Raw genomic sequence first — 19,755 nt, 5'->3', positions numbered from 1 at the left:
GGCTCTGTTTTTTTATTTTGTGTGTGTGTTTGTTTCATTTTCTTTTTACACTGTTGCCAGATGTTTTTGATGAAAGGTTTCTGGCCTTCTTCCATCAAAATAGTATTCAAAGGAGAAAGAATTACAGCACACACCAAATCCACTGATCATTCTGGTTCTAATCACTCCATATATCATTGATCCTCAGCGAAAAACAACATTACAGATAGATTGTCAATTGAAAACATCATTTTTGCCAAAATATCCACCATAAAAAAGAAAGTCACAAATTTCATAACTAACATTCAGTAACCTCTCGTTTCCTTTATTCTCCAAGCTCCTTCTGGGTCTCCTCTTGCGCTTGCTCTGACTCTGCCTCAAGCATATCTGGCTGTCGTGCTGGATTCAGATTTTGTAGTCTTTGTGGAAACACAAAGCCACACTCGCATTGGCACAGCCCACAGCAGATGAGGTAAATAGTGACTCGTTTGCTTGAGACGGGATAGTCCCCCAAAACCTGGTTCAAAGGCTTTTTGGAGAAGGGGTTAAGTGTGCTGTATTCTTGATCCCTCTAACATGTCATAAGAATTTTATGAAGACACTTGGCAACAGTTTCAATTTGTGGAGAAATGTCATGATATGTCTCCTTTATGTCATGCTTGCTCCATTATCCTGTATCACACGCTTAAGTGGGTTCTCCTCCCGCAGGAGGACCCGGTTTAGATCCCCCTTACAGGCCTGCCCGCAACCCCCCAATGAACAAGATGATGACCACGCGTCCCAGCTACCCGGGCATGATGCCAACGATGCAGGGTAACATGCCAGGCATGATGGGTCTGGACAAGCCATACCAAATGGTCTACAAGCCTCAGCCTAACATGCAGCAGAACCAGATGCTGCGTCACCAGCTGCAGGTCAGACTGGTGAGTCAGGCCCCACTGACAGGTCAAACTGCTGCTCACCAGGTAGAGTTCATTCAATGCTCTAGTTAGTAAGATCAAGTAGAAGTAGAAATGTTTCTTAGATGCGTGGTTTCTCTCTCATAAGCCTTTAAATGGTCTTTACACACCGGAAGTGACAAATGAAAATGCAACGGTGTTTCCTTCAAAAAAAATCACCCCGGTGTTTAAAGACCTGACTGGTGTAAATGTTTACCTTCAAGGATCTATTTTTGTAGCACGCTTTCGATGTATTTGTTGTTTCAGAATCACAGCATTATAGGCCAACAGATCAGACAAATGGCACCCAACCAACCATACACTTCAATGCAGACATCTCAAGTAAGTTTGATTTCCTATCTCCTAGCCTCCAAATTTGTCAGCCCAGCGACTATAATACACTAATGGATTACACACCGTATTTCCACAAATAGTGGCTGCCCCTCTAATAAATGCTGTGTCCCAATTAGCCTCCGCACACAAATTTAAATTAAATCCCCCCTATAGCAAAGCCCCCCCCCCCCCCCCCCGTTCATAAATGCTACCATTCACATGCGGCATTAACTGCTGAGCACATATGAAGCCAGTTGCTAACCAAAATGGTCAAATCAAAGCATATAAATAGAAGATACAGTATGTCTTGTGTCAAGCTTTGTACAATGGGGAGGTGCTAAATTGGCCTGGTTTTTGCCACAATGGGGCTTTTGTTTAACTTCATCTATAAGACATTAAAGTATATTTAGTTGTTGATATATTTATGGATTAAACTATTAATATACCGGTAGGGGATTGCTCATGGATATTTGCTATTTGTGAAAGGGCTCTGTCCCTATGCAATAATGGTGGGGGATTGGTATGAATATGATTGTCAAAGTCAAGGCCTCTCCGTTTTAGCAGTTGAGTAAAGAAACAACCCTGGTTACTATTTTCAGAAATATAGTAATGTATTTTATAAAATATTTCTCCATGGTCACATTTTGCGTATCATCCACCATTTCTTGTTCTTTATCCAGAATTTATCTCAGGGCTACACGTCATATGGCTCACACATGGGGATGCAGCCGCACCCGTCCCAAGGTGGCGCCATAGTTCCCTCCTCTTACGGGAACCAGAACTTCCAGGGCGGCCATCCAGGAGCCAATCCGGGAGTGGTGGACCCTCTGAGGCAAATGCAGCAAAGGCCCAGTGGTTACGTTCACCAGCAGGCGCCGGGATATGCACACAACATACAGAATGCACAGAGGTCAGTTTGTCATGCTGTTCACCTTGTGAACCGCCTTGATGAATACACACATTACATCGTCAACATCTACCATTCAACCTCAGGTTTGCCCACCAGCCCATCCAGCAGAATCCCATCATGCACGGTCTCGGTCACATGGGAAGCCAAAGCGGCCCTCCGGGCATGAGGCCCAATCAGATGCTGACAGAACAGCAACAGCAGCAGCAGCAGCAACAACAGCAACAACAGCAACAACAACAACAACAACAACAACAACAGGCAGCAGCACAACAACAACAACAGCAACAGCAGTACCTCAGACAGCAAGCACTTAGAGTATGTAGCTCACGTAAAGAACCTTATTCATTTCTACATGTGGTTCCTGTGGATCTTGAGGTTTTAAAAGACATTGAAACTACGAATCTATTTTTAAAAAAGGTCTTAATTAGCATTACATTTTCTCAAAGAAATCTTTTAAAAGTCTTCAAAAAGATTAAATCTTGATAAGTGGGATTTTATGATTATTTAGTCTCAAATTAAATTAATATTCTTGAAAAAAAATTATTAACTGAATGACTCTTATGGGAACATCACACGGCGACGATTGCGGAACCAACAAAACAGTAATGTAGTTTTGTTCTTTTTTAAGGAAAGTCAACTTTGGACAATGGGTACACCGGGAACGGTGTAGAGTTGGTCTTAAACCTAAACCCGAGCCATGGTTTAACGACATTACTCGCGCAGCTAGGCAGGGGTGTCGCAAAGCCGAACGTGGAAAAAAGACAAATCGCATGTCTCTTATCAAATTTGGAAAGACTGCTGGCGTAACTACCAGCTCACAGTAAAAGAGGCCAAAAGAGAATATCTGTCGGACCTTATTCAAGCTAACCGTCACAACCCACGCGCACTATTTAAAATGATAGATTCTGTACTCAAACCCCCTCTGCCTACTTACTCGGATTCTTCACCCGAGATGTGCAACAGATTCCTTCAGTTTTTCATTGATAAGGTCTCTACAGCTCGGACTCCGGTCTCAAATACCGCATCTGACCCCTTTGTCCATGTTCCATGTTCAGCTGTGCTAAATTCTTTTGAAACTGTGTCCTTGTCGCTTTTGGAGGATGTAGTTCGCCAGACAGATATTGCTGGTATTGTACAATTTGTCGTGTTGAACTGGAATTGTATTTTGGAGAAATGCAGGGACATAACAATAGAGGCACACTGAGCGAACTCCACACATTTTTTTCATGAAAAAAAACTGAAAAGGGACACAATGAGAGTATGTGCAAATGTCTCCATACAGCAGCAGCAGCAGGCCCAACATGTTCAACAGCAGCAACAAGTCCAGTCCCAGCAGGTTCCTCAACAGCAGCAGCAACAACAGCAACAACAACAGCAACAACAACAGCAGCAACAACAGCAGCAGCAACAACAACAACAACAACAACAACAACAACAACAGCAGCAGCAGCAGCAACAACAACAACAACAACAACAGCAGCAGCAGGTGTCAGGTGTGCCTCCACCAGGGCAGCAACAGAATCCGGGCCTGGGCATGCAGCCACTCCCTCCACAGCAACCCATGGTACGCCCCAGCACAGTAAGACTCGACAAGTGTGTTTGTGTATGTATTCTACTAATTGTGTGTTGGTGTTAATAGAGTAAAATAGTGAGTCGAGCATCTTAGAGACAAATCCGATAAAAGGTAGGGGTCAAAATCATGTTATTTGTTTGGATGCTTTTGCTGTGACGATGTGCTCTGTGACGGTTTTTGAGGGTCTGAACTTTTGCAAAAATTGATGAAATTTGGCAATCACATCAGGCCTGGCAAAAAACTTGTATATTTTAAAGAGGTATTTTCCAGTGTGAAAGTACCCCAACGTCTCCAGGGTTGTGAGGGCCCTTGACAGCTGCTCGCAGCTCAAATGATCAAATATACTTATTTAAAACAAACCCCTGCAGCACCTCGGCTTTTATCATAGACCATACTGTTACAGTCATGATGTTTTCCGACTGCTGTTCTATCAGCAGCCTATTGGTGCTCTCAGGGCGGCCAACGTCAGATTCACAGGAGGGAGAAAAGAAGAGCTCCTGTGTTGCACATTGTAACATGCTGTGGGAAGTTGTTAGGAGACGAGCAAGAAGAACACGATTGAAGTTTCCACTGACCATTATGAGAGCACAGCCATGTTTATAAAGTGTAATCTCACGAGTGCAGCTCGCATATGGCATCACTTGCGTTGGCTGTAGCAACTGAAGGTTAAATGTAAGCAAACACGCAACTCAAAGCCGTTAGTCCGTCCGTTGGAGAGTAATTGTCTCGTCCCAACATTAATTTTCAGTATAATTGTGTGGTTGAATTATTCGTGGCTTTTCCTATCAGAGAAATGCATTTAAGTTTTACAGGAAATTTAAATTCAAAGCTGTTCCTGGTGTTTTTACACTTAACTGTATATGTGTACCCACCTTGTAGTTCCCACGTCAGGGGATGCAGCAGACGCAGCAACAGCAGCAGACGGCTGCTCTGGTCAGGCAACTGCAACAGCAACTCTCAAGTCAGTCAGATTCTCCTTCGCTTATCGTCTCATCTTCTCACACATACTCTTTATAACCAACTTTTTTTTGTTTTAAATAGATACACAACCAGGACAGAGCACCAATTCATATTACTGACCCTGACAGTGCATAGCTGTGACCACGTATATGTGAAGAGGCACAAACCCAGTGGAGGTCCGATGCTGATGGCGAGAAAACATCGCTTCACATCGCTTTTCTCACCGTCGGATTATGGAGGCCAAGATAGATATGGAAAAGTCTATGTAAAAAAAAAAAAAGGATAACAATAATGCTTTTTTCTGTATTTTATTTCACTTTGTACATTTTTTTTTCAGTTTTGTGTATTTCTCATTAAATCATGTCAAGTTTTTGTCTTGTAACGTCTTGTTTGAGACATGTATTCTGTATTTAAGTTAAATCTGAAATGAAAACTTTGATAAAACCAACAGCAAAACGTTTTTTTTTTGTTTCAAATAGACCCGAAAATTGTTGTAATTTTTTTCCTGCTTGTTTATTTAGACACTTTTACCTTTTCAGTTACAAATAACTAAGCCATGAACTCATGTTTGTACAGGCTCAATGGTCCCAACATTAGGTGCACCTGCACAATAAACATTCAACCTTTTATCAAGACAATTCAGCCATGTTTGACGGGATCACAGACATGTTCATTTGTGCTGTTTTTAATTTGTTGCAGAGTGTCCACTCAGGGGTCCTGTCAATGATGACATGAAATTATTCAAGCCTCCCATTCAATATCATGAATACAGTGTATTTGTATTTCAGGTTTAAAACTTTTTTTTTTACTATTATAGTAATGTGATTTTGGATTACATAGTAAAAACTATTCTTTATGACAATTATGTCACCGTTTTGATTTTTAGCTCCAACTTTTGTGGGGGGAAATCGCCTAACAATTACTTGTGATGGGGAAGTGAAACTTCAAATTTGCTTGATGAACTACAGGAGTTGTATTTTTGACTCCTCTAGATGTCACTGTTGGTGTAAATAAAGGGCTTGAAGAACTGGCAAGTCTGTATACTTTCAGCACAAAGAGTGCCATCTAGAGAATTAAAAAAACAACAACTGTGAAGCAAATTTGACGCTTCATTTTAGTAACAATTACTGCAAAGTGACATTGTGGTTAACCACTTACTACTAATTGTACCGTTGATTTTTTTTTTCTCTCTCGATAGGCACTTCCACTTCCATTACACATCAAAGAAGAATACCTCATAAAATGTGTCCAATGTTATATCAGGGCTTTTTTTTTTTAAACTATTTTTCTGCCTTCCATTCAGTGTTCTATTAACCCGCCATGCATGTTTTTGGAATTTTGGAGGAAACCGGAGTACCCGGAGATTTTTTTTTTTTCTTTACTTAGACAATCAAGCTTTCATTTGAGTGGGGGTATCTTCATGGTGGAGGGGATTGCGTGACCCAATGGCGCTAAATTGTCTGGGTCTTTTGACCCTTGGCAAGGTCACCCATGGCAAACAGGTCCTCCATGCTCAGAGACCCTTATGACAATTGAGAAATTTGGATCACGTTTTTCCTTGCCCGGACGTGGGTTACCAGAGCCCGACACTGGAGCCAGGCCTGGAGGTGAGGCTTGCTGGCGAGCGCCTCGTGGCAGGGCCTACACCTGAAAAGCCAACATGGCTCACCACCTGTGGGAGGGGCCAAAGGAGTCCGGGTGCCTTATGAGGTCGGTGGCGGCAAAAGACAAGGACCTTGGCCGTCTGATCCCTGGCCACAGAAATTAGCTCTTGTGACGGGGAATGTCACCTCTCTGACAGAAAAGGAACCTGAGCTGGTGTGCGTGGCATAGAAGTTCTGACGAGATAAGAGTAGTGCTTGCCTCCACGCACAGCTTAGGCTCTGCTACCAGTCCTCTCGAGGGCGGTTGGACACTCTTACACTCTGGAGTTGCCCAAGGTGAGGGGCGCCGAGCAGGTGTGGGCATACTTATTGCCCCTTGCTTGGTGTCTGTACTCTGGGGCTCACCCCAGTGGATGAGAGGGTAGCCTCCCTCCGCCTTTGGTAGGGGAGGTGGGGACAGGTCCTCAAAGTTGTTTGTGCCTATGCACCAAACAACAGTTCAAAGTACCCACCCTTGGAGGGTGTGCTGGAGAGTCCTCCGCCTAGGGAGTCCTCATTCTGGTAGGGGGACTTCAATGGTCATGTGGGCAATGACAATGAAGCTTGGACCGGCATGATTGGGAGGAATGGTCCTCCCAATCTGAACCAGAGTGATGTTCTGTTACTGGACTTCATGTAGACTGGTTCACCCAAACAGTCTACATGTTTTTTTGGACTTGGAGAAGGCAGCTGTGTCCCTCGGGGAGCTGTGTGGCCAGGACTTCAGGAGTATGGTGTGCCAAGCCCCCTGCTATAGACTGTTGGGTCCCTGTACCAGTACCAGTACCACCTATGTCACAGTCTAGTCTGCATTGCCAGCAGTGACACAGCCAAGGCTGCCCTTTGTCACCAATTCTGTTCATAACCTTGATGGACAGAATTTCTAGGCGCAGCCGAGGCATTGCAGGGGTCTGCTTGCATCTCTGCTTTTTGCTAATGAAGGGGTACTGATGGCTTCTTCGAGCTGTGATTTCCAACTCTCACTGGAGCAGTTCACTGCCCAGTGTGAAGCAATCTGGAATGACAGTCAGCACCTCCAAATCTGAGACAATGGTCCTCAGTCAGAAAAAGGTGAAGTGCCCGATCCAGGTATGGGATGAGATCCTGCCTCAAGTGGAGGAGTTAAGGTAGGGGACTTGTTCACGAGTGAGGGGCGGATGGAGCACGAGTCAGTTGAGTGAATCTCATTTGGGACACAACTTCATCATCTCAAAAGAATTACAACATCCCATCATAAACAGATGTTTAATATACAAAGGTTGGCCTTCTACAACACACATTCATATGCAGTCAATATTTGGAGCCCCTTTAACATAAACCAAGAACACATAACCGCTCTTGTCTTTTATCATCACTTTTTCACTTGTATTATGTTACCCAAAAGACTGAACAATGCTTCAATTTCTGGATCGTTTCAGGCATCAATCGATGTCTGGGTTCGATCGAATCCCAGGGGTTCAGTGACTCAGTCTCGGGTTCGACGGAGACACACCCGACTCAACATGTCACTTAGTTATGATACGCCCGCTTGGCCATCACTGGCTGCAGATGATCACACTACATTGGTTGTCCATATCAGTGCTGCGGGTAATTTAGTTAGCTCAGTCGGCAACGTGTGCCGGTCGTGATAGTACCTCGTGTGGATTTTTTTAAAAGGATGTTTAAATACATGCTAATTATGTTGAGCAAAAAAAGAAAGTGGTCAGACGAATGTGTACAACATGCATCACAGAACGTGATGGGACTCAGGGTTCTATCTGCATGATTTTTCACCCCAAGTTGAGCAACTCTAGTCTCACACCGGCAATACTGAAGGAACACTTATTGAATCCAATTTTTATTTTTCAGTAAAGAGTTCGGTGAAGGTGCATATGAACTGGTTGGGTTCGGTACCTCTCACAAGGTTAAGAACCACTGCTCTAGTTGCACAATGCGCCACACACAAATAAAAAACACCCCCTTTAAGTACATCAGTTTGGGAAAAAAGCAACATCAATGTACTTAATTCGGGCAGGTACATCGGTTGCACATGATTAAAAAGTGGTTAACTGGTGTCATTTTCTACTCTTTTTCGTGAAAATATTTAAATGTGATCTGTGAGTCATGTTCTATCGATGTCCATGTCTGTATTAAGTAAACCCAGTGGATTTTTCCCCCCAGTGTACCCTACAAATGTAGCTGATTGTTTGCTGCAGCGCAGCTTCATTCGAGCCACATGTGCATTCCTCAATTGTGTCCCTCTGTATGAGGGCGCTAGTTGATAGGTCAGATTTCTTTTTCGTACACTATTTGGCGATTTTGTGCGTGTGTACACTTTTAGTTTAAATCCTATGGACTCTTTGATAAGTGAGAGCCCACGTCTTTTTTTCCTGAACCCAGGTTAGATGCTTCTGAGCTGTGATGTACTGTTTGTTTCAGGAGTAGTTTGGCAGCAGACACCTGCGTTAGCCAATTTCCATGACACCTCTTTTCTCAGTGAGTGTTAATGTACTGGCTCTTGCCTCAGTCAACTCCTTGTGAAAATCCCACACATATTTTAGTGGGTTTTGCGTCGTATTATTCTCAAGGCTCTGGTTCTGCCTGTTGCAGTTTTTCCCTTCCAGTCAACATTTTATGGCTTTGCTTTGATACAGAACACAGAAAAGCAGCAGCTTCTTCAACAACTTTTTGTTGGCTGCCTTCCTTGTGGAGGTTGTCAATGCTCCTGTGGACAACAGTCAAGTGAGCAGATATCCTTATGACTGTGGAGGTGCCTGATTAGTCCGTCTTGGAGTCCATTTTGAGATGTTAAGTTATTATTAGTTTCCAGTTATAATTCAGCACTGTCATTAAGGCAAATGCCCCCCCACTGAGTTTGTGTTTGAGGGTTCTTCCTGAGTTTTTTTTTTTCTAGTCTTGGCTACCTCGTGCTTATTCGCGCGTGGTTTAGGTGGTTTCCTTAAATATGTGGAGAGTGTGGTTCAAAACTCAGTCCTTATGTAAATTGCCTTGAGATAATCGCCTGCTTTTTAATTTTCTTAGTTTTTTGCTCATCTCCAGTGGGATTTTCCAGACGATTAAAAAGCACTCCTGTATCAGGTCCTAGCGTTCTCCCTTGGAAGCGGCAGTCTTTGCCACTGTAACTCGGCAGGAAGTCCAGGTCGCTCCACTTCCTCTCGTCAGCTCGCACGCCGAGTCTGGACAGTAACTTGTCGGCTACTCGCGGCACGACAGGCTGCAGGAGGGTCCCGTAAATCCTCAGACATTCCAGAGTGACATGGATGATTGTGTCCAGCCAGCGTTGGTCTCCGCTGTCCATCCTGTTCAACTTCCAAGGTGTGTGCCGTTGAACGAAGCCGTTGGTTTGTCTAACACAGGAAGCAATGGCCTCCAAGGCTTTGTATACGTGCAGGCTTTCATAATGGCGCTCCACCAACGTTGGGAGGTTTCGCACAGTACCCAGCAGGTGGTAGTCTTCTGGCACCGCCCTACCATCCCGCTCAATTGGGAAAAACAAAGGGCAGAATGGTGGGTAGGTCTGTGTTAGGTTGAGCGCAGGAGCGGTGCAGCGGTTGAGGAGGCCGCCCAAGGAGTCGGCCAGCTCCGTGTTGAGAACGTTGGTGACTTTGTGATCTGCGTAGTCACAGTCTGAATCAGGCACGCCTTGACGCAGCAGGAAGTACCGTAAACCGTCGGTGGTGAACGCCTGCGAGCGCTCAAAGGGGTCCACCACGTTGCCTAAACTTTTCGACATCTTGGTTCCATTGACTGTCCAGTGCGAGTGCACGTGTATGGACTGCGGCGGCGGCAGTCCCACCCCAAGGAGGAAAGACGGCCAGTAGATGGCGTGGAATTTCAGGATGTCTTTGCCTACGATGTGGCGGGCCACGCTCCACCAATGATTGTGGTTGTCGGGGTAACCAACTACCGTGAGGTAGTTTACCAGAGCGTCCAACCACACGTAGATGGTGTGCTCGGAATCCCCCGGCACGGGAATCCCCCACTGGAGGCGGCTTCTTTGGCGGGACACAGAGAGGTCCGGAAGGTCATCCTGCAGCCATTGGAGAACATCCTGGAGGAACCGCTCGGGCTGGATAGCTCCAGGGTTTTTATGCAGCCAGTCAAGCAGTGGAGTCCGAAATGCTGACAAACGGAACATGTAGTTCTCCTCTTTCAGCCATTCCACCTGACAAACAGGTAGGTAGAGATATGAACATTTTTCATTAACCAAAAATAGGCATTCAAACAGTAGAGCCATCATTTATTCAGCAGGGATAATGCATTTGACTGCATTTGCTGGATTGACTATGAGGAAAATATCTGACAATAAAGTTGTATTCAATTCAAATTCAAAAATAAACAATCATTTCTTGATATGATGGTAATGGGATATTATCGGAGATTCTCTTGTAATGTTTTTAAACTTGTTAACAGGCCAATATTCAATCCAGTAATTAATTACAGTTGAAAGAGTTAAGAAAGTTAGTAAAAAAAGTTTGGCCATATTTAAAAAAAAAATGGTCGAGACAGATTCCGCCCCCAACATACAACTGTCGAATGCCATTGTAATGATTCTTACAAATGTGACAACATTTACTGAGCTTTAAAAGTGCAAACTCCCCCTTTACACACGTTTGTGGACGCACCTTGTGACCACTCTCCAGTGAAACCTTGATAGCTTGGCCGCTAGCATCAACGGCGTCAGCCACCTGCGCCGGGGTGAGGAAGCTCTCGTCTGGCATGGAGTACCAGCCCTCATAGTTGCCCTTGTAGATAAACCCTTTGTCATACAATGTGCACCAGAAGTGCTCTACGGACCGCCGGTGCCTCTCCTCAGTGGTCCTGATGTAGTCTGTGAAGGACACATTGCAGCTACCAAAGAGCTGCCGGAATCTCTGAGACACGCCGGTGCAGAAGGTCAGGGGGGCTTCTCCTGCTGCATTGGCCGCCTGTTGGATTTTTAAACCGTGCTCATCCGTGCCTGAAAAGAAGAGATGCATGACACCCACTGCAAAGGCCTGGTCCTCTGTGCAGTTGAGTAGCAGAAACAGGGTGCATGTAAATTAATTACCTGTTGCAAATCTCGACTTGAATCCCCGTAGAAGCTTGTATCTGTGCATGCAGTCGGCTAAAATTGCTGAATACAGGTGGCCCAGATGAGGAGAGGCATTGACATAGAAGATGGGAGTGGTTATGTAGTAACTTCTTTCCTCTTTGCACACATCGCTGCGTCTGCATCTGACTCTGCGTTGCATTGAATGTGGTGATAAAAAGGCGCTTTGTTTCCAGCCGCCATCAGCTTTATAGCTCCTGGTGAGGAAGCAGAAAAGTGTCCTCATTTTTTAAATGGCAGTCCTGCTCTGTTAGTAATGTTTTGCTAAATGCTAAGGGTCGTTTATCAATACAAAACATGCCTAACTCAGAAACACCCGCCACAACCTACACGATTGCCGAAATATCACAATAAAACACGCAAAGATATCGAATATTGAAGTGGTTACAAAGCACCGAATCCCAACAAACTAATCAAATTTGTGACATGAGACTTAACGTGACAGTGGTCAAGGTTAGATGTTTTCCGGGTTGAAAATTCAACGAGCTTCCAATCAAATCGATGACAATTGTGCTCTCGTGACCACTAATGAGCCAATCAAATTGCGCTTCGGGAGATATGCTGCGTTCTCAGCCCATAAAGGAATCGGAATTTTGAAAAACAAGTCAAATAACCGGAGTCATTTTGTTGTTGTCAAACATATGTGACAAAATAAATGCGTATCCGCTAAATAGTCAAAAGAAATATGTGTCTGAATCGTGATATTTTGTCTTCACCGTCTTGAAACTAACAACAGAATCCTCGTAAATAGTTAGACTTGGTTAGCTTTCAGTAATACTTCTTCGCGTGGACCCATTTGATAGACTAACGATTCGCGATCGACATTAGATTGTAAAGCAAACGTCGCTTGGCTGTCACGAGACTACAGTGTATTCATTTTCATTCACGCAGGTTATTGCGGTTTGTGGAACGTCTCAGTTGGTTCCGCCCCTTGACTGCTACGAAGACGGATGATGGACTCGACTTGACTCCCAAGGTCCACAAATTTCTTTTTCTGTCTTTCTTTTCAGCCTATCTCTATGACCGTCTCCACGTTGAGGCTGTTCAAACTTCCTTCTACTTGTTTGTTTTCCCCACTCGTGACGTTTTCGACACCACCGAGAAAGTAGTTGGAAGTTTATTCGTCTGGTAGGCCGTCATGTGATGTCGAAAGATGGTTTGTGTGTTCGTCGAAGTGGAAAGGGCATTAGAAAGTGTTTTTTTTCTGTCATAAGTGTGTGTTTGACATCTATAAAACTGTCGTCTGTTGTGGACTCTTGTCTCAGATGGAAGCGGGTCGTGTGGACTTCTACATTGGACTTTCCTTGGCCGTGTCGTCCTGTCTTTTTATCGGTACAAGTTTCATCCTGAAGAAAAAAGGTTTGCTACGATTGGCCAGCAAGGGCTCCATGCGAGCAGGTACTCACCTACCCCCTGGCCGCAAAAACGTATGACTATTCTGCATTTCTTTTTTTTATATTATTTTTCTGAACCCTAAAAATGAAATACAACGTCTATTACTGCGGTGAAGGAGGAAATACGGTCAACATTTGTTCTTTGAGAGATACCGTGGGGTACAAAGCCTTGTCAAAAAACGTACTTCCTTCCATCTGTCCATCCACCCGTCTTATACACTGCTTATCCTCACTTATTTTTTATTCGTAGTAGTTGGAGGAGGAGTACCTGTATCATCACCATGATAGTTGTTCTTATGACCACTTTATCGTCTCCAGGTCAAGGTGGCTATGCTTACCTGAAAGAATGGCTGTGGTGGGCGGGGCTTATTTCAAGTAAGTACACTAATAACCTCCGCAAAAAAGCCACTTTTCTCTCCAAGTACCCAACAGAGTAAATGCAAATTTGTGGTAGTAAAAAAAAGTTAAATACAACTGAACTGCACTTAAGGCAGTGATTCTTTCGGACCTCACTAGGAAAGAGGGATTTGGTGGTACAACATGATGGTCTATGTTTTGCCAAAAATGTGCCTCTTATTGTGCACACACATGTTCCTGCAAAGAGCACATTTATGCATCGTGACCAGGAGGAATGGCAGGTTGCGTGTCTGGGCGTTAACGCAAACTGATTGTATTGCAGTGGCAGTCGGAGAGGCGGCCAATTTCGCAGCGTACGCGTTTGCTCCGGCCACGCTCGTCACCCCTCTGGGAGCTTTGAGTGTCCTCGTAAGGTACGTCATGAGCTGCTGCGAGGTATTTACAAGTGGCCGTGTGAATGTTGAATTATAAAATGCTGGTTGATATGACACAGCATAGTGTAGCAGGCTCGAGCTATCGTCAAAATCGCCTTGATACTGTGAGTGTTACAGGAATATAAAGTTCTACAATCCACTGGTAATGCGTGAAGTTCGTGTTTTTTTTCCTGATCAAGTTTATTCTTGTAAAAGGATGTTACAAATTTATTTTTAAAATATTTTTAGTCTTTTAATCTTACAGCGTGCGGCCCGGTAGTCCAGTGGTTAGCACGTTGGCTTCACAGTGCAGAGGTACTGGGTTTGATTCCAGCTCCGGCCTCCCTGTATAGGGTTTGAATGTTCTCCCCGGGGCTGCGTGGGTTTTCCCCGGGTGCTCCGGTTTCCTCCCACGTTCCAAAAACATGCGTGGCAGGCTGATTGAACACTCTAAATTGTCCCTAAGTGTGAGTGTGAGCGTGGATGGTTGTTCGTCTCTGTGTGCCCTGTGATTGGCTGGCAACCGATTCAGGGTGTCCCCCGCCTACTGCCCAGAGACAGCTGGGATAGGCTCCAGCACCCCCCGCGACCCTAGTGAGGATCAAGCGGTTCGGAAGATGAATGAATGAATGAATAATCTTACAGCAAATAAAGTTACTTCATTCCTGTATGTTGGAAATGTTGTTCTTGTAAAAATCTAACTTTTTCTATAATTGAAAAAAATCTAACTTAAAAAAAAAAAAAAATATATATATATATATATATATTATACTATTACAACTATTTGGTTAAAAAATACACCTATACCATTAATTAATTTGTTTGATTATTGGTTTATTGTAAAATAAAATTAGTTTTAGGATTTTTGTGGCATTATTTTTTTTATCCAGATTTTCAGGACTTGATTCAAATATTACATTTTTTTCTGATATTATCACCTGTTTCAGTGTTTCTCAACCTTTATTGAGCCAAGGCATATATTCCTTGGAAAAAAAATAATGGCACACCACTTAGCAAAATGATTCACAAAAAGTATATATGCAGGTTAATTATGTTCCTTCAGTAATCTAGTGAAAAGGCATTTCTTTGTTCCTCCTCTCACTATAGGTGGTAAATACTGCATTTTGTCGTCAAAATAATAGACATAAGATAATTCCCACAGCACACCTGATAATCTCTCCCAGCGACACTAGTTGGGAATCACTGACTTACTTTATTACCGTATTATTTTTTTAAAAAATACAATATTACGTTATTGTCACAATATTTTTTTAAATCTCTCTCTCTGTCTCTGTGTGTAAATTATTTGACTTTCTTGAATTGTATTCATCATTCTATGTCATTGTTATACATTACTTTGACCATCATTTTTTAAGGAACCTCATTCATGGTAATAATTTGGCTTCATTTTTGTGGAAAAAAAACGTTTCTAGTATTTCAACTCCATATTAATTTAAAATGTAGTAGTACAGGATAGCTTTATATTTACTCCTAATTTTAAATAACTTTATTCTCAGATTTCAATTGTGTTATTCTTGTAGTAAAATTATATTTTTATAATTTTATTTTGATTTGATTGCATGCTGATTATTTTGCTACAGTAAAATTGTCTAAAAAAATTCTCCTGTTAATCAACTTTTTTAACTTTAAAAGTAGGTACTCTTCTCCTTGAACTTTATTCTCTGAAAAGAAAATACTAATATTACTTGAATCTCATAATTGTATGATTATATTTACTCAAGTATTACATTACATTACATTACACTATTCAAATATAGTTCAAACTTAATTCTAGTAGTATTTGGACTTTTGAATACAAAAAATACAAAGAAACACCATTTACAGCTGGAGAGGAAGCTTATGTCATAACCGTCTGCCGTGTTTCTTGGCAGCGCCGTGCTGTCGTCGTACTTCTTGAATGAGCGTTTGAATGTGCACGGCAAGATGGGCTGCCTCCTCTGCTTGCTGGGCTCCACAGTGATGGTGGTGCATGCCCCCCAGGAGGAGGAAGTGGCCTCCCTCAGCGCCATGGCGGACAAGCTCAAAGACCCAGGTCAGACGTGCTGAACTAACATCTTGCAGAGGAAGTAACCATGTACAAATATAATGTTATTCTACTTGACTAGGTTTTTTTCGATTATAGGTATGTATTTGCGATTCACAGTGCCTTGTGGATTTGCAGTTTTTATTGTCTGGCTGTCTTTGTGGCATCTTGGTATCAAGGAACTATACTGACCTGTAGAGATTCATTCAGACAAATGTAGTGCTTGCTTTGTTTTGTTTTGGATATTGGTCACTCCTGGAGATCTTTTTTTTTTTTTTTAAACATCTACAACTGAGGTCACCAAACTACGGCCCGAGGGCCGAATCCGGCCCACCTCCACATTTGGTCCGGCCCCCCTGAACAATACCAGAGAGTCTTTTGATTTATTTTTTATCTATGTATATTTGTATTTTATCATAAAATTTGGCTTTTGCAATATAATATTCCTTAGTTATGAACTATTTTCATGATTAACTATTAGCTAGTAACAATTTCATAAACACATATAACGTGACATTTGTTCCATCCTTCTGCGGTCTGTGCCGTTATCTGGCAACCCCAGAAAAAAATCCTAAACCTGTGCCTCTCAAACAGAATGTAATCATGGCGAAAAGGTGAGGTAAGAGAAAAACAAATATTCAGAATACAGAGAATTTAACCCAAAATGGAAAAACATTTTTTTTTTCAATGCAAAGAAAAGATTGTCTGTCTTATCTGTCGGTGGCAGTATTTAAAGAATACAATCTGCGGAGACACTATGAATCCCGTCACAACAAGTACGATTTTTTGCATGGGCAAATGAGAGCAGACAAACTGTCAACACTAAAAAGAGGAACGTTAGCTCAGCATAATACATTTGTACGCCAAGCTCAGCTGAACCAGCCATCTGTTCAGGCTAGCTTTCGGTTTGCTCAACTGATAGCAAGCAGCGGTAAGGAGAGTTTGTCAAGAAATGCATGAATGCTGTCGCGGAGGTGGTGTGTCCCGAGAAGAAAGACGTCTTTAATACAGCGAGTGTATCGAAAAAAGTTATTTGATTTTGTGTGGGGTTCTGGGAAACAATACATTTTTACGTCTAGGTACTCTTGCAGTCACACTTTTGCTGTTACAAACTGACCCGAGCCCCCCCATCAGAGAAGCGAAAAGTTATGTGGCCCTCACAGGAAAAAGTTTGGGGACCACTGATCTACAAGATTGACTAATAACCATGAATAATGCTGTATTAACTGCATCTTGGCGCCATGGGGCTACGTTGAAGTGAATTGAGGAGCTTGATTCATACAAAAGTGGTGGGTTGCCACTCTTGTGGCATCTCTGTACCTCCCAAAGAACATTTCTGAAAAGAGTTGTGGAGATTAATTCAGACAAAAGTAGTGATTTTCTGCCATTTTTTTGGTGGCATCTTGGTGCCAAGAATTAAGCGGAAGTGAGTTGAGGAGCCTTATTTACATTAAAGTTGTGCTTTGCCACCATCTCGTGGCATCTTGGTGAAACTTAGTGATATTATACAGTATATCATTTAAGCAATGGAAAGAGAGTCAATATTACGCATGTTGGGAGGAAGTGGGTTCCAGAGTTTGGGGGCAGAGCGACTGAAGGCTCTGCACCCCATTGTACTGAGACGGGCAGAGGGTAGAAAAATGTGGAGGGAGGATGAGGACCTGAGCGAGCGAGAGGGAATGGAAATTTGAAGAAGATCTGACAGATAGGTGGTGCAAGGTTATGGATGCCTTTGAATGTATAGAGAAGTAATTTGAAGTTGATTCTAAATCTGACAGGAAGCCAGTTTCGGAGGATGGGTGTGATTAGATGGAAGGAGGGGGTTCTCGTGATGATCCGGGCTGCTGAATTCTGAACAACTTGAAGTTTATGGAGGAATTTTTGATGGACACCAAAGAGAAGTGAGTTACAGTAGTCGATACGGGAAGTGACGAGACTGTGAACAAGGATAGCAGTGATGTGAGGGACGGAGGCGGTTTATATTGCGAAGGTGGAAATGAGCGGACCGGGTAATGTTATTGATGTGGGAGTGAAAGGATAGTGAACTGTCAAGGATGACACCCAGACTCTTCACCTGGGGGGAAGGAGATATAGTGGCATTATCAATTTTGAGGGAAAAACTGTCGGCTTTGTTTTGAGTAGATTTGGTACCGACGAGTAGGAGTTCTGTTTTATTGCTGTTTAGCTTGGGGAAATTATGGGTGAACCTAAGATTTGATTTCTGAGAGACAGTCAGAGAGGGATGAGGGTGGGAGAGAAGCGTCGGGTTTGCTGGAGAGGTAGAGCTGGGTGTCATCCGCAAAACAGTGAAAGTGTAAGCCAAATTTGCGAAAAATGTCTCAGAGCGGAAGGAGGTAGATAACGAAAAGGAGCGGACCTAGGACAGAACCCTCGGGAACACCAGAAGAGACGGGGAGGGATTGTGAAATAAAAGAATTAAGTTGAATGAACTGAGAGCGGCCAGTGACATATGAGTGGAACCAACGTAGAGGAGTGTTGGTTATGCCTATGGTACAAAGTCTGTTGAGGAGGATGGGGTGAGAGATTGTGTCGGAGGCTGCACTCAGGTCAAGGAGGATGAGGATGGAGATTAGTGTGGCATCTATTTAGATAATATTTAGATCGTTTTCACAACAGCCACAGCTGTACCAACTGAATACAATAATAGTAATACAATTATTAATAACCAAGACAAGACAAAAATAGTGCTTCTACTTGAGTACAGAGTGTGAGCCGTTTTTTTCAACTGTGGGGAATACTCACATATTTTCCTGTAATGCTCCCTACTAGGTTTCATTGTGTTTGCGGTGTGCGTCGTGGGAAGCAGCCTGGTGCTTATCTTCGCAGTGGCGCCGCGCTTCGGACAGAAGAATGTGCTGGTCTACATCACGATCTGCTCCATCATCGGCTCCTTGTCCGTGTCTTGCGTGAAGGGCCTGGGCATCGCCATTAAGGAACTGGTCGCCGGGACCGCCGTGCTGAGGGATCCTCTCTTCTGGTGCTTGCTGGTCTGCCTGGCGCTCTGCGTCAGCATCCAGATCAGCTACCTGAATAAGGCCTTGGACATTTTCAACACCTCCATTGTCACACCGATCTACTATGTGTTCTTCACCACGTCCGTCATAGCCTGCTCGGCCATCCTCTTCAAGGAGTGGCTGCGCATGAGCGCCGGCGCCGTGGTGGGCACCATTAGCGGTTTCCTCACCATCGTGCTGGGCATCTTCCTACTACACGCCTTCAAAGACATCACCTTCAGCTGGGAGTCCATGCCCCGCTACCTGAGGAAGGGCCCTCGGGGCCTACACTGGGGCCCTCGGCCTTACGCCGCCCTCCCCAGCCAGGACAGGCCTGCCGAGGCGAACGTGAAACCGCCTTTGGGGGGAAGCGTCAAAAGTGGGTCGGCCCCCTGAAAGGAAATACTGTACTGCTTATGTACACTGCAAATCTAAAAACAGCTGGGTCAAAAAGGCACGAGCTGAAACTTTTTGAGTTATTCATTTGACCTAAAACAAACAGGTTAAAAAAGGAAAAAAAATCCTTCTGTATAAAACAACCAAAATTAGGTTATTTTGTGGGTTATTCAGGTGACCCAACTTTTTGGGTTCAATAAATACATTGATCCCACATTTTTCACAGTTAACGGGGACCAGAACCCCCTGTGAAAGGTAAAAAAACGCAAAGTAGTATTCCCCCCCCCCCCCCCGCTCCCACCACTAGGATTTTTTTGTGTACTGCATGTACATACCAGCATGTTTAAAATATGTAAACTATATATATATATATATATATATATATATTGCATATTCGAGACAGATTACATCAGTACACTATTTACTTCAATGTTTAATTCTCAAACCTTCTACAGTTATTTAACATTCATCAACATTGCCTTCTGAGAAAGGCAACGAGTCTTGTGTTGGTGGCATAGAAGACTCTCGCTTGTCTACTACAGGTTTAGGTTCACTCGGAGGCTCTTCCGCTGGAGGCACTGACGGTGTCACTGAGGTTTTTAAATTGGAGGACGTGTCTAAAAAAAAGCTGACTGGGTCGATAAACTGCATTTTATTTTTAAGGAAACTGTATTTTGGAAAACCAACCCCACAAAGCATTGGCGCCTCA

At 43.5% G+C, this 19,755-nt stretch overlaps 3 protein-coding genes across 10 annotated transcripts in view; 2 read left to right on the top strand and 1 right to left on the bottom strand.

Annotated features, from left to right (window-relative positions):
* The window catches only part of med12 (mediator complex subunit 12), a 37,180-nt gene extending 32,115 nt beyond the window's left edge, over positions 1-5,065 (top strand). Inside the window, exons 36-42 of one of the 6 annotated variants that reach the window (XM_052072905.1) lie at positions 703-944; positions 1,185-1,259; positions 1,931-2,160; positions 2,244-2,475; positions 3,440-3,739; positions 4,613-4,694; positions 4,775-5,065. In XM_052072905.1, coding sequence (XP_051928865.1) covers positions 703-944; positions 1,185-1,259; positions 1,931-2,160; positions 2,244-2,475; positions 3,440-3,739; positions 4,613-4,694; positions 4,775-4,812 — 1,199 coding nt within the window. In that variant the 3' untranslated portion in view covers positions 4,813-5,065. Of the gene's footprint in view, positions 1-687; positions 945-1,184; positions 1,260-1,930; positions 2,161-2,243; positions 2,476-3,439; positions 3,740-4,612; positions 4,695-4,774 lie in introns of all 6 variants that reach the window. The other 5 variants (XM_052072921.1, XM_052072913.1, XM_052072885.1 and 2 more) reach the window with 5 other exon arrangements.
* A 2,499-nt stretch (positions 5,066-7,564) lies between these two features.
* On the bottom strand, positions 7,565-12,184 carry mars2 (methionyl-tRNA synthetase 2, mitochondrial). 2 transcript variants are annotated; one of them, XR_007963782.1, is made up of 4 exons: positions 11,387-12,184; positions 10,962-11,296; positions 9,186-10,501; positions 7,565-8,145 (listed from the first exon to the last, which is right to left on the bottom strand). XR_007963782.1 is itself a non-coding variant. In XM_052074778.1 (3 exons), the coding sequence occupies exons 1-3, from the start codon at positions 11,652-11,654 to the stop codon at positions 9,311-9,313; spliced, it is 1,794 nt and encodes a 597-aa protein (XP_051930738.1). In that variant the 5' UTR covers positions 11,655-12,184; the 3' UTR covers positions 9,179-9,310. The 2 variants fall into 2 exon arrangements, 1 of the variants encoding a protein (XP_051930738.1); XM_052074778.1 differs by lacking the exon at positions 7,565-8,145 and having other exon boundaries at positions 9,179-10,501.
* A 126-nt stretch (positions 12,185-12,310) lies between these two features.
* Positions 12,311-19,107, top strand: zgc:101583 (uncharacterized protein LOC494104 homolog). Of its 2 annotated transcripts, none has more exons than XM_052075704.1 (6): positions 12,311-12,404; positions 12,694-12,826; positions 13,141-13,197; positions 13,502-13,592; positions 15,485-15,645; positions 18,427-19,107. In XM_052075704.1, exons 2-6 carry the CDS (start codon positions 12,694-12,696, stop codon positions 19,044-19,046), a joined length of 1,062 nt encoding a protein of 353 aa, XP_051931664.1. In that variant the 5' UTR covers positions 12,311-12,404; the 3' UTR covers positions 19,047-19,107. The 2 variants fall into 2 exon arrangements, with proteins under 2 accessions (XP_051931664.1, XP_051931655.1); XM_052075695.1 differs by lacking the exon at positions 12,311-12,404 and adding an exon at positions 12,427-12,584.
* Positions 19,108-19,755: the final 648 nt, after the last annotated feature.

This window comes from Hippocampus zosterae, chromosome 1 (genome assembly GCF_025434085.1).
Source record: "Hippocampus zosterae strain Florida chromosome 1, ASM2543408v3, whole genome shotgun sequence".
NCBI classification, from domain to species: domain Eukaryota; kingdom Metazoa; phylum Chordata; class Actinopteri; order Syngnathiformes; family Syngnathidae; genus Hippocampus; species Hippocampus zosterae.
The sequence above is the reverse complement of the archived record's forward strand: the minus strand, read 5'-3'. Positions and strand labels throughout refer to the sequence as shown.